The 14,162-nt window shown below is 50.6% G+C and overlaps 1 protein-coding gene across 2 annotated transcripts in view; it reads right to left on the bottom strand.

Annotated features, from left to right (window-relative positions):
- DPYSL3 (dihydropyrimidinase like 3) overlaps positions 1-9,069 on the bottom strand; it is a 25,998-nt gene extending 16,929 nt beyond the window's left edge. Inside the window, exon 1 of one of the 2 annotated variants that reach the window (XM_033073031.1) lies at positions 8,758-9,069. In XM_033073031.1, the coding sequence (XP_032928922.1) occupies positions 8,758-9,063 (306 nt within the window). In that variant the 5' untranslated portion in view covers positions 9,064-9,069. Of the gene's footprint in view, positions 1-2,071; positions 2,229-8,757 lie in introns of those variants that run through there. The other variant, XM_033073032.1, reaches the window with a different exon arrangement.
- Positions 9,070-14,162: the final 5,093 nt, after the last annotated feature.

Genomic DNA, 14,162 nt, shown 5'->3' on the forward strand with positions numbered 1-14,162 from the left:
CTCCCTAGCAAGTGTCATAGGAAGAGAGAGTTAGCTGCCAGCTACACCGTGATTCCCTATGGTTTGTGGTTTAGAAATGACATACTGATAGCTACCAGTTTACCAAATCTGTCTAGTCAGTAAATGAGGCTTCCCTCCCCACGTGCGTCTGATACAACATACAGGCCAATACCACACAGATGTCCTTGTTTTTAGAGGTGGCAGAGACATCACAGAGATGGTGTTTGTGGGTTCCAGCAAGGGCACTGGGGTGGGCATGGCTCACACCAAGAAAAAATATGGGATCTCCAGTCTACCTGGCCTAGGGAAGGATTTTATGACAAAAGCACAAAGACTGAGTAATTTTGATTCAACTAACAGTTCTGTTAACAGGTATTTTGTAAAATCAGGACAAGAGATTTTAGTCTTACACCTCTCTTTCTGCAGAAAAACATGCTGTGGACAGCAAGAGAGGAAACACTTTGGTTATCTTTCCAAACAGCCAAAGAAAAGCAACCAACAAAAAGTCTCTCAACAGACACACAAGACCTGAAATTACTATTCACCTGAGCTGGGCATCCTAGCATCAGCACACATGTGAAAAGCAATACCATGTTTAGTGGTCTCTGATGCATGGTGCATAACACGGGACACTGAAGAGCAACACATCCGTACCATGTTGAAGGAGCCATCAGTGAGAAAGCCAAAGCCTTGGCTGAGTGCCCCTCCCTGCGTTTGCTCCACTGCGCAGCCGACAGACACGCCTGCACCTCCCAGCCCTCCATCACGGACTACAGTCCTGCCTGTCACACTGTCACACACTGCTTTGGACCAGGCTTTTACAACTCATGTGGGGAATAATTTGCACAGAAATTCATCTCACGCTAACACACGCACCACTCACTCACTCCTGGCCTCTCCACTAAAATGGCTGTCCTAGAAAAGATGAGAAACTGCTGCAAACAGATGCAATAAGCAAACTGTGGTTCTTCAGATGTTACTGGCAACAATCAATTACAAATACTGACTGCAGCACTGCTGAGTACAAGAAGAACCAGGAGGGAGTGTTTCTGCATCTCCAGAAACACACTAGGCAGTTGAAACAATAGCTGTTGGGAAGTACAATTACCCAGTTTTCCAATACATCCTTCAGGCAAGCCCAACCTGCCCATTGCTTGGGTGACAGAAGTGCAGCATTTTCAGCTTCAGGCAAAAAAAAAAAGGATTTAATAGGGATGAATCAAGCAGCTTGGAAGATTTTGTTATCACTGAGGGGAGAGAGCTGCCATTGGATTCCGGAGGAACAGGTACAAGCCCTACATATTGATAAAGCATATCATAAAGAAAAAGCCCCAGAGAATGGGAGAAATCCCACCTGCATTAGCAATTGGGGTGTCTCCATGGTGGTCTAAAGATACAGAAAAGGCAATATGTATAAAGCTATAATATTGCTTGTGAAACCATCTGAATCTAGGCTGACAAAGGAATTTCACTTGGCAGTGGTCAAGATCTTAGTGCTTCTTTGAGAGCATTTTGTTCATTTATACACGCAAAAGAATAACGGAAGTCAAGCGCTTTGCTTTTCCTTTTTCTTCAGAGGGCCAGAGCTGTCCTCGGCAGAAAAATCAGGAGCTACAGTGAAGCCAGCGAAAAGCCGGCAGGATGAAAGCCCAGCCTGCCTTCCCAGGAGCAAGCCCTCCGCAGCCTCCGCAGGGCGAGCGGCGGAGCAGAGCTGCCACGGCAGCGATGAGAGCAGGAAAACCCCGAGGCAGCAGCACCGCTGGGACCGGCGCTCCGCAGCTCCGGGGCGAACCGAGCAGCCGCCGCCGCTCCGGGCCAGGAGGGTCCCCGAGCGCTGCGGCGGCACCGCCGCACCTGGAACGGCGAGACCGAGGAGCTGCTCGGGGGGACACCGAGCGCGGGGAGCCCCTGCGGGAGCAGCCACCGCGGGAACGCCCCCGGCGGCACCGGGCACCGCCGGGCACCGGCTCTTTGTCTGCGCGCCGCCGCCGCCGCCCCGACCCGCGACGCCCGCACCGAGCTTTCCCCCCGCCCCACGGGGCGCCCTGCCCCGCCCGCCCGCCGCACCTACCGTGATGCGCGGGATGTTTTTCTTGCCCTGGTACGACATGACTCCGCGCGGTCCGGCCCGACCCGCCGCCCGTTCAGCCTCCGTTCAGCCGCTCCTCACAAAGGCGACACCGAGCCCGCGCCCGCCGCACCGGGACGGCACCGGCCCCGCCCCGCCCGCCGCGCCGCCCGCCGCCGCCAGGGGGCGCCCGGGCCCGCGCAGGGAGCGCCCGCCCCGCCCCGCCCGGCAGGTGCGGGCACCGGGAACGGGCACGGGCACCGGGAACGGACACCGGGAACGGGCCCCGGGAACGGGCCCCGGGAACGGACACCGGGAACGGACACCGGGAACGGGCACCGGGAACGGACACCGGGAACGGACACCGGGCACCGGGAACGGGCACCGGGAACGGGCACCGGGAACGGGCACCGGGAACGGGCACCGACACCGACCCCGGGCACCGGGAACGGACACCGGGAACGGGCACCGGGAACGGGCACCGGGAACGGACACCGACACCGACCCTGGGCACCGGGAACAGGCACCGGCAACGGGCACCGGCAACGGGCACCGGCAACGGGCACCGACACCGACCCCGGGCACCGGGAACGGGCACCGGCAACGGGCACCGACACTGACCCCGGGCACCGGGAACGGGCACCGGGAACGGACACCGACACCGACCCCGGGCACCGGGAACGGGCACCAACACCGGCAACAAGCACTGGCAACGAGCATCAATACTGGTGCCGGGCACCAGCGCTGTCCAGTCTGCGTCCCCGTCCAGTCCGCAGGGACAGCCCATGGAAGCGGCCACAATCTGGGCTCTGTGCTGGCCAAGACTTTCCAGGTAACACTGGCAAGTACAATGAGCGAGCTCTGTAACAGAACAGGCTGTCTCGGGCTGCTGACATGTGTCTGCATCACCTCAACTTTCTTTCACACACATAAGAATTGGAAACATTAAAAAATAATAAAATACACCATACATCTGGCTCCAGAAATCCTACAGGCCATGCAAACACTACAAATGCTGGCAACGACTCTTCCAAGGACTTTTTCCCTTTTCTCTGCTGTGACTATAGCAGGAAGGTTTAAAGGTGGAATTGTTCACAAGTTGTTCACACACTCAATGTGTGCTGAAACGGGCAATGCCAAGCCTGGCCCACAGCTGGCCAGGACCACGCCAGCAAAAGCTGTACTACAATAGGACAAACTCATCTACCCTTTCCTGTTTGCCACAATCCACTGTGCTGCCAGCTGTGTGTCAGAACCACGACCACCCTGAACCTTTATTTCTCTTCCAGGCCAGCTGCAACTCCACCCTTGTGCAGAGCTCTGAACACCATCAGCAAGAAGCTCCTACACACCCTGCTCCCAGCTCCACTAGGAAAATCTTACAGCCACACCTGGCAAGGACATTGCTGTAAATCCAATTCTACTTCCTGGCAGAAAAACAAGCCATCTGACCTGGGTGACCAACACCCAAACCCTCCTTGAGTCTGCTTTCTGAACTAGAACCTAACAACAGCACAGGCAGAGCCATCTCACAGCAGAACCCCTGACACTGCAGCCAGCTTTGACTGCTACAAAGCCCTGAGAAGGAGGTGACAGCAGCATGAACTGTCAGTACCATGTGCTCCACAGCAATCCAGCCTAAAGCTTTTACTACCCACTGAGTCTGTTACTCTGTGTGCTTCTGCTGAACTTCTTGGATAGTTTTATTGAATATGTATTTATTCTAAACTCAAAAACTTCTCACCAGCTTGAAGTCAAAGTCAGCAGATGCTCAACACCTTACTTCTTAGTACCAGGACTGTGAGAATATGGACAAAATTGCAAGGGCTGCTGCTTCTCTGTCCCAGCTCCTACGCCACTGCTGGTGAGCTGCTGCATCCCAGTCAGCATCTCCTGCAGTCAGCAAGAGAGGGCTGGAAACTTTCCCCTCCACGGCAGATCCATGGGCAGGGGATGTCTGCAAGCATCAGGCAGGGAATGGGGGAGCAGTGCTGTGCCACAGCCTCTGCAACTAAAAACCTGTGGGGAGAAGATCAGCTACCAGACCACACTGCTCTTGTCACAGGACTGCAATAAGTCAAGGACAGGTCCTGGTCTCTACTGAAATTAGACTGGCTGGAGCCTCAACTCCTATCACCAAACCTCTCAAAACTTCACTCATGCATTTTCTGGAAAGTTTATGAGTATCACCATGCCTGGTGGTGCCACGTTAACTTTGTCTAGGCTCAGTAACAGAAAGAGCAGCAGTTAATTAGTTAATAATAGATAAATGACTATGCAGATGCTGCTGACTTCAACACTTGGACAATTTCAAGAGCCGAGCTTGCATCAGCCCCCTGGATGCTGGCCAGCCACAGTGACTTCAGACCCCTCGTTTGAAGAGATGTGCTTTCCTCATGGTTGCTATGTGACACTCACACAAATACAATCAAACACCCTGCCCTGGGCCCAAAACATTCGAAATGGAAAAAAACTTTTTCCATAGGATCTCTTCCAGGTGCAGTGTGTGAGGCGCTACTCACATGCTTCAAAATATCCTCTATAAGAAGCATGGCCAATCTGAAACTTACTTAAAATGGCAATCCTCAGAGCTCAAAAGTCCCTCATGCTCCAGGTGTTTGTGGACATCCACAAGTGAGAGCAGGAGGGCGAGGAGCACCAGTGGCGTGAAGAAAGAAGAGAAGGCCCATACTGCTGCAAGGACTTTGGCATCAAAATAAACACAGCTCCGACTGTGGCTCACCAGTGCTCAGCAGCCTGGCTCAACCCTCCTCTCTGGAGACCAGGAGGCTCCTGACCTGGCTCTAATGCAAAGGAAAAAGGTAAATCCCACCAGCTCTGTGTCCGTGACCAATGACCCTTACACAGGCACAATCAGCATTCAGTGAACATCACCAGTCATGGGACTATCTGGGCTCAAACGCCATAATGTTCAGCAGACTTGCTAGACCAGCCTGTCCCCATGCACACAATCTCCTCCTCCCATACATATTCTTTGCATGAAACCACCCCCTCTGCTCCCCTAGCAGATGAATTTTCAGGGTTAAGTTACCTCAGAGGCAGTGAATTCAAGGGACAGAAGCACCACTCCTGCATCAAAGTGGGAAATCCTGTGCTCCCAGAACACAGAATCCTACATACCCAGAGCCCCTGCCATGTTCCTGGAAATATCTGCCTCAAGCAGACTGAAAACAGGCTGTGTCAATGTGGGGCTGGCTTTCTATTTCATACCTGGCTGCAAAACTCAGTTGCTTTTCTACTTAAAAATTCCATAAAGACCAACGCGTCCTGAGAAGAGTATCATGTTTTCAAGACCACATCAGCCCAAATAACACGTGTCACAGCATCATATCAAAGCCCTGGCAGTTCAAGATTGGCCTGCTGGCTCAGTGCCCGAGCTGCAGTGGCCAGGTACCCCAGAGGTCACTCCTGCCAGCCAGTTCCCTGCTCCCACTGCACTGCCCACACACCAGGGCCAGCCACTTCCAAAGCCTTGACCATCCAGAGCTGAAAGTGAGGACAGAAGGAAACCAAGGACTACTGCCACAAGGTAGTGTGAAAAGCCAAACTACTTCCATGCTAGGGTAAGTTTTGTGGTAAAACATAAGCTCTTTGCAGCAAGCAGGAACTCTTCAACTGAATCCCTCATTTCTCTGGAAATCTAGCCCTGCTGCATAACTCCCATGGAATCCAATATCTGTCTTCTTAAACAGAGGGGTGGGATAACAAACTCAGCAGTTTTGCTTAAGTGCTGGCAATAACCTCTGTCCTAGCACAAGCAGCCAAAGAACTGACTCTTATTGCTGTGCTTCAGGCATCAGATTTCTTAAAAAACACAAACACATATATGTGGGATTTTTTTCAACAAAAACCTGAACTTTTAGCATTCAACTCCATGTACTGTAATGCAAGTTTAACTGTTGGAACTAGTTGGAACTGTTAACTGTAGGAACTAGTTCAGCGGGCTGGATTTGTTCCTATTGTCTGTAAAAGTAACAGAGATAATGTAACTCCAAATTATTCCCTTATAAAAAGAACAAGTAAAACCAAAACACAGTTGCTGAATGGGGTGGTATTGAGGTGATGAATTAATGCTATCAAAGTGCTTTAGGATCCCTTCCACAAATTCAGGAACTTTAAAGTGCTAAAGGCAGTGCACAACTGCAACTTCAGGTTGTGCCAAGCTGCCTCATGAGACACAGACTGCCATTGGCTTGGTTTTCCTGCTATAAATTACTGGCATTGGAAACCAAAAAGCTGAATCCTGAAGTCAGAGCACATTTTACAAGTGTTGGAAAAATGAAGAGAGAATCAAGTTAGTCCAAGCTCCATTCTCCATTTGAGACAGTCCTGCCTGTATTTCCAGGGTGTGATATCTAAGTGGTATCACACAATCAGATGTGTGTGACACTGGCTGACTGACAGGAAAAAGCCAGGACTGGCTCCTGCCAGTCTTCTGCAGGGGATGAACTCTTTGCCTGCTTTCACTGCCCACTGGTTTCCCTTGTGTTCCTTTTCCCCTTCCTCCCCAGCCAATGGAGCTGCCCCTGAGATGAAGCCACAATCTCATGTTTGTCGGACCACAGCCAGTGGCATTGGAAATGACAGGAAGGACCAAGTGTCTGGGGGTTAGCACCATGTGCTCCTGCCTGTGACCGTACAGGAGGGTGAAAATGCAGGGTCTCTGCATGGCTGAGCAGTGAGGATGAACGTGGAGAAGGCTTTCACAGGCTTCTGGTTGACCTTCCCAGGCACCAGACACATAGTGTAAGGTCTGTTGGTCTTCCAATAAACTGTTCACTGCAAAAATTAGAAAATAGATCTCTGTCTGATGCCCTGGGTGCAGGCAAGTCTCTTACTTTCAGCTTCTCTAATAAACAAGTTACTTGGGCAAAAGTAGATGACTTGAGCTCTCTCACTGTTTCTTAATCTGTGAAATTATTCAAAGTTCAATTTCCCTTGACAAAAGTGCCTTTGTGTGCCCTGAGTCTGCAGAGTCCAACACAGGCAGAACTCCCCATGGCTATGCAGGCAATGGGGCTCAGTCTGCACAGTTCATTTCCCATCACACTTTCCTATTCTAGGTCACCCCAAAGCTTGAAAGCCAGAGTATGAAGTCATACAATTCCTTCTAGCCATGAACACAAAAATACATGTATGAAGTTGCTCACCCTCTTATTCAAGATCTGCAGATAAAAGGGGTTTGGTTCCTGATGCTGAAGGCCTCAGAGGAAGAAATCTAGTGGTAGAAATCATCAGGAAGAGAGGAACTGCTGAAGATGATCCCCAGCAACAAAACACCGGAGATAAGAGTCTAAATAAGACCTTAAAAGGGAACAAGGCTCTTTTTGAATTTTTGGCACAGCTAATGAAGAAAAGCTCACAGAAAAGCATGCAGACAGGCTGTCGAGAGCTTCAGCTCCTTTTCCAACAAGCAGCAGCATAAAATTGTTAATGCAGTGGTCAGTTCTGCAGCTACTACTTAAACCACGTGGACAAAGTTGGTACTGACAGAAATAATGTTCATTTTGTTCCTGACTCTGTAAAACAGCTGTAACGGAGCAAAGCTCAGGAACATGAACTGAGAAACATGCCAGTAGGAAACCAAAAAGCAGAGGCTGAAGAAATTAAAGTGCAATGAAGAAAGCTCAAATTAAGCATTGCCTGGCTAGACATTCCTACACAAGACAGTGGACATTTACGAGAGCCTGATGCTTTTCCCCAAAACAGACAGCTCAAGTCACTACAGCTCACTGCCATGCTTCCACTAGGCTCAAGCTGGTGAGGTTAGGCCAGATCATATATGTCTGCTATTTATCAGTTTGCACTCCAGACCAAAATGGAGGTTTCTGCAGAACCCCAAGACAACTACTCCACCTCTTTGTGCTAAGATGCAGGTGATTTTTTATTCCATGTTTAAAAAAAAAAGGGGGAGTTGTCCCTGTTCACGGTTGAAAGTGACCTTAAGATGGCTATTTAAAAGTTCAGCCCCTGACAAACTTATTGACCAACAGCAGCAAATAGCCTTACTTGCCTGATGCAAAAAAGAGCCACAGGAACACTGAAATCCTAACCAAGATATTCACTCAACACTATTAACTTAACCATCTTCTTGCCCAACTGCTAGTGCAAATAGGACCAGAACCAGCACAGCAAGCCATCTCACCCCCCAGCAGAACGACTACACTAGGGAGCTGGATGGATAAGTTTATCACTTTCACTTTGGTGTAAGCTGAGAAACTTTGTGCCTTGTGATATCTTCACCACTGTCACTTCCAGATCAGTGTGCTGCCCCACACTGCTGGTGTGGTACTTCTAGTTTGTGCCCATGAGAAATAAGGATCTGCCTGGTTTGGAGTAACAGCTCCAAAATCCCCACTGTTTTTGGGGTTTTTCCATGTTCGGTGGCGCGGGAGTAGGCATTCTTTCATACAAGTATAAAGGAGCTCGCTCAGCAACCCGAGCCAGCGTTTGTGACTCCACCGGTGCCGCGGGGACAGCGCCGACACCCCGCTCGGGCACCGGCCACGCTGCGGGGCGGAGAGTCACCGCAGCACGGCCAGCGGCTCCTGCAGGGCCAGCCCCGGCGGCGAGCGCCGGCCGGACCCACCGGCGGCCCCGCACCGCCCCGAGACCCGCCCCGGGGCCCGCGCCCGCCGCCTCGATCCCGGCCCAGCCCCGGCTCCTACCCTGTCGTCCGCGGGAGCTGCGTCCGGGAGCCGCTCTTCGCCGGAGGCGGCCCGGAGGTCGTCGGTGCTCGGACCGGGGCCAGGGACCGCGGCGGGCGGAGGGTCGGGGTCGGGGCCGGGGCGGGCGGGCGGCGGGGCGCGGCGCTGCCCAACGCGCAGTGCCCCAAAGTCCAGGGTCTTGCTCTCGAAGGCGCCCTCGACGCTGCAGAAGAGCCCCCCGCGCTTCTGACGAGGCACCGCCGCCGAGCCGGGCCGCGCCAGGTACACCGGCAGCTCCTCGTCGTCTCGCCGCCCGTCCGCCGCCATCCCCGCTGCGCCCCGGGACGGCACGGACGGGGCGGGACGGCACGGACGGGGCGGGATGGGGCGGGACGGGGCGGGCCCGGGCCGCGGCCGCGGGGCGGGGCGGGCCCGACGGGAGGGGCAGCGGCGCCGGGACCTGGGTGGGTGGCACTCGGACGGAGCTGGGGTGGGATGCTTCGGCGTCCTCTGGGCCGGACGCTGCTGTCCGGGGAGCTGCCAGCCGCCTTCCCGGGCCACTCGAGCCGTGAGGACGGAGCGGACACACGGGAGAGCCTCGCTGCTGGCCGTGCTCGGACGCACCGGCAACAGCCCCGACAGCCGCGTGTCCGTTTTGCCCCACCGGTAGAGCGGTGCAGCCCGCAAACCAGCGTTGGCTCACGAGCCGGGGCCGCACCTCGTTGTGCCCGGGCCGCGCTCCCTGCAGAGGCGCTGCGGTTGGCCGGACACTGCAGCCACACATCGGCAATGTCCCCTGCGCAAAGGCTGCACTGTTCCCAAACGCAAGCACGGGTGCTCCTGACTGGCCGCGCAAACAAGCTCCGTGTGTTGGCAGTTTAAGGTGTTGCTTTGAGAGCTCCATTGGAACTTCATTTCAAAAGTACTGTAGGCCCGAAGGACAGACAGACTGCCAAGACTGCATCTTACAATTGCTAACGGCTGTATACCAGTAGTAGCCTGTGAAATCTATCATGAGCACCAAAACTGGAGCTTTGACTAAAATCGTTTTGCCAAGTGCTCATTTCTTTATCTATAACAAGTGTACATGGTACCTGGGCTCTAAATCCTGTCAAATGATTTCTCATACATTTTTGTGTTACGAGATGTTGTGAGTCATGCTTTTTTCAACCTTTTCTGCAAAACAAAACAGTGCCATTGTCTCTGCCAGTCCTCCGAGGACTGGTGGTTCGTAAGGAAAATCCACATGGAGCCTGACCCATCATGGAGAAAAATGATCCTGTGGTTAAGCCTGAAGAGGCAGTCTGGAGGCACTGGCTGACTGAGGCTTGAGGCCGTGTGGGAGGAAATGGTTTAGGATCATTTCCCTCCTTTTGCACCGTGGGAAGCAGTCTGCTTTTGTAACTGGACTTGTACCAGTGTCATTAACTGTTTTTTCTCCATCTAGGTGGAGTAATCTACAGTAACTTGAATTTTTGACTAATTATTCAGGTCTAAAGGGTTAGGAGAAGAGAGGATGCACTAAATATAAATCGACTGTATCTGCAAACTTACTTTAAAAGCCTTGTGTTTCACGGCACAGTGAAATACTGGTCAGTGTCTGCCCTTACTTTCTCTAAAGCAGCGCCAGAGAGGGTTGCATTTGGTGTTCTTGTGCTCTTACGTGAATTTTTATATGCAGCTGCCCCTGCATTGTGGCTTCATGATGCTCAGCACCATGAGTGTCTTGCTTGCACCACAGCCCTGTTGCCACCTGACCAGGATGTGCCAGGAGAAGAGCTCAGCGCTGTCACATTTCAGGTGCAGGGGCAGCAGCAGTCACTGGCACCTAGGGAAGGAAGTATTCCTTCAAATAGCCAGAACACATTTGTTCTGGAGTTTTTTTCTACTCCTGTTCTCCCAGCAAACGTTCTTCCTCTGCAACCGGATGCTTAGCAGCAAGACCACCAGTACTGGCCAAGCAAATGCACATGAAGTGGCTGCCCACCAGGTCTTTACCTTTCTGAGGCACTGCCTTAGCATAAAGGAATTTATCCTCCTCCTGCTGCAAGTGGGATCCACTGAGTAGATGAAACCCCCTCTCAGACAGCTTCTGCCCCCAGTGAGTGGGATGTGCTGATCTCAGAGCTGGTGCCTGGCATGCTTCACCCAGCGAGACGAGCCCCTGCCTCCTCGGGGCCGAGCAAGAGCACGTGAGGAGTGATCCTCTCCTGGAGGAACAGCGTGCCCCTGCACTGCAGGCTGCGCTGTGCCTGTGTGCACTGACCCACACTGGAGTTAGAGTGAACCCCTTGTTTTGGCTGGGACATCTCCATGTGCAACTTTATGGGGAATTAAAATTCTCTGGAACAGGGCCTGGCCTTTGTCTGATTCTGCAAACATGCAGAAGTTTCAGCATTGTACTTTAATAGCAATATTTATTTAAATCCTGATTCCAGTGTTTATCTTTCCTAGTGCCTTGCTGCATGGAGGGTTGCACTGAAATTATCTGCACCAGTAAAGGAGTATAGGGCTCTTCCGAGAAGTGAAGGCTTTAAAATCTGACTTTTAATGAAAATCATTCGCTGTATAAAAGACTGTTATTGATTTTTACTTTTCAAATTGCCATTCACTTTTAAGATCTTTTTTGTTAGGTGTTGTAAGGCTACTACCCTGCTGGCAAAGCAGCTCTCCTCTCACTTCTCTGTATTAAGTAGATTGAGCATAGAGATCAGGGAAGGGATCCAGTGGGAAGGCTGTTTCCCCTGCCTGAGCCCAGGGAGGATAGAGATCATAGGCATGTGAGCTCATGTGCTTTGTGCTGCCGTAGGATCCACCAGAGCCAACTGTCAGTCCTGCAAGGGTCTCCTTGGCTCGAGGCTGGGTTCATATCCTGACCCCAGAACAGAAGTGCTACTCCTCTTGGGTCAGGAATCTGAGCTGCGCCCGCCACATGGGCACCGCTGGTTGTATTGCAAAGGAATAGAAATTGGCTGCTCTTCTGATCCAGGGAACAGCATTTATTTTATGGGAAGTTCTGTAGTGGCAAGCTTCTAATTCATGTCTTTCTAGTTCTACAGTAAGAACTGTTTAAGGCACACTGAGAAATGGAAATCAGTCATGTTACAAGGTGAGCCGCACTGGTTATGAATGGGGGAATGGTGCAGCTTCTGGGAAGTGGTATTTGAGCAAATCCCTTTCTGCAAAAGGACTAGTTAATAAGATGGGACATAGTCATCCTGTCTGGGGTATGCATTTTCTTGTTCTGTGCTCTCAAAACCCCAGTGCTGTTTTTCTTTGTCCTCATTGGCTACTACAAGAACACTGGCTGTGTTCCTGGCAGAGTCTGTGCTGGGAATTGCAGGCTCTAAACGGTGGCAGCCCAAGCCTCAGATTATCCACTGAGAGGCACAACGTGTCATGTGCCTTTCTCAAGCATTTTCTTCATGAGGCTGTCAAACTTACTGTTATCTTTTAAATGTCTGAAGAGGAATTTAAATTGCCAAATGAATCATTCAAATAGCAAAGCTATTGACAGAGAAGTCAAATTAGGTCATTTTGCCTGCCACTGCTAAGGCACTGTTGTCCTCTGATGGGTATTTTCTGATGACTTTGCTAATTTATTTTCCATTTGTCAGGGCAATGGGCAGATTCTTAATTCAAAAAACTCTACATCTTCTGCTGGCAAACTTCTTGCTGGTTCCCAGCTCCCAGATGCTTTGTGCAACCTCATTCTATCTGTAATAAAAATAGAAAATGGTTTAAAAGAGTGAAGCACGTCCCGGATTGTGACATAATGCTGCCTGTGTAACTGGAAGTTGCTCATTACACCAGGAAGCATCTCAGGCTCCGTAGCTGTGATATACATAGCTCCATACAATGTCATTAGACTCAGAGAATATTGTGTTATTTGAAGGAAATAAGACTGTCGACATTAGGTGTTGACATTAGGTGCAATTCCTTCACCAATGCCAACAAGACTGAGCCATGTCCTGAATGAGAACATTTCCTTCCTTGATGTCAGATCCATACAGAATGGTTTTACACTGGTTTTCCTGTGGGTCTGGAGGCAGCAGATCTTTGATAGCATGCAAAAATTATGTGATGTAACGACTGCATAACATTGTGAGCAGGATAAATGCACATCAGCTTTTGTAGCTTTTCTTCGAAGGTCTGTGAGTTCAGCTGAGAAGCAGCAGGACAGTGGTAGTAGCAGGTTAACACTGATTTCTTCTGATTCCTACAGGATTTGATAAAACTGCATCCCTTTATTACATTCATGATAAGTTGTAATGAAGAAGTCCTAGTTGTCTTGTTTCATGCAAAGTTAGAACTGCCTTTTCACAGTCTGCAGTCATGATTTACAAGTGTGTCCCGTTTTTGGAGGCTGCCAGATAAACAGGGTTGTTCTACTATCATTCTTGCAGCAATGTCAGGACAGTCCCCAACACTGCCTTTCATGTGCCTCAGGGAAAGTCAGGGTAAATACAAATGCAGAAGAAACTGTGAAAGAGCCAAGAAAATCTGATTGTCCCACTTACATTTAGAAGCAGAGGTCAGAGATGGGTGGGCTCTTTCGTTCACCCAGAAATGGAATGTTTATGAAGGGCAGGTGACTGATGAGTCTGTTATCTCAGTCAGCTGGGGAGGGCCAGTGCCTGATGCCTCCAGCACCACACTCCAGTTTCTAAACTTTCAGACATAGGCATGTTAGAAGATGAGACAGACCTTTGTGATCCTCCAGGCTGCTGTGCATATCAGTTCCTGGGGTACTGCTGTGTGCAGGGTGTTGTCCTTGGTGAAATCCTTTGCCAAAGCCAAACCACTGCAGAGTCAGAAAGGCAAAGCATTTGACTCTGTCAAAACCTTCCCAGTATCTCGTGCCAAAACCACAGGGAGAGTGAGTTAATAGTGTGGTAATTTCTACTGCAGAATGCTGTTGTATTGTTGGAGGGAGTAATTTCAAGCAACACACACAGCCTGACTTCAGCATGCTGTCAGTCTGTCATACTAACAGAGACCACAAATCTGATAAGCAGCTGGAAGTTATAATCTTCTGAGCTTGGTTACTCCAAGAATATTTCTGAAATGCAGTAATGCTTTTTGCTCCCAGATTTGTTTAGTGCTGAGCAAAAACCTATGGAAAATTCCAGTATTTCAATGTGTGGGGTATTTTTTTCCTCCTGAAGTAAACTGCTAGTCAAAATGTTAAGAAATACTAATTGTGAAAAAAGACTTGTGAAAAATTTTCTGTGGGGAATCTGGACTCTTCTTCTCCCTCATCAGGTCCTCCAAGGAAGGACTACTGTCTTCTCAGTGTCCAAGGACTTCCATGGCATTGCAGGCCTTGCAGTCAGATGCAAACTGAGTCACTCAGTTACGAAGTTTTTGGGGATAGAAGGCACCAAAGATAAGTATTGTTTTCAAGAGGGTCAGAAGCAAAGATG

The sequence above is a fragment of the Catharus ustulatus genome, chromosome 15, assembly GCF_009819885.2.
Source record: "Catharus ustulatus isolate bCatUst1 chromosome 15, bCatUst1.pri.v2, whole genome shotgun sequence".
In the NCBI taxonomy this organism is placed as follows: domain Eukaryota; kingdom Metazoa; phylum Chordata; class Aves; order Passeriformes; family Turdidae; genus Catharus; species Catharus ustulatus.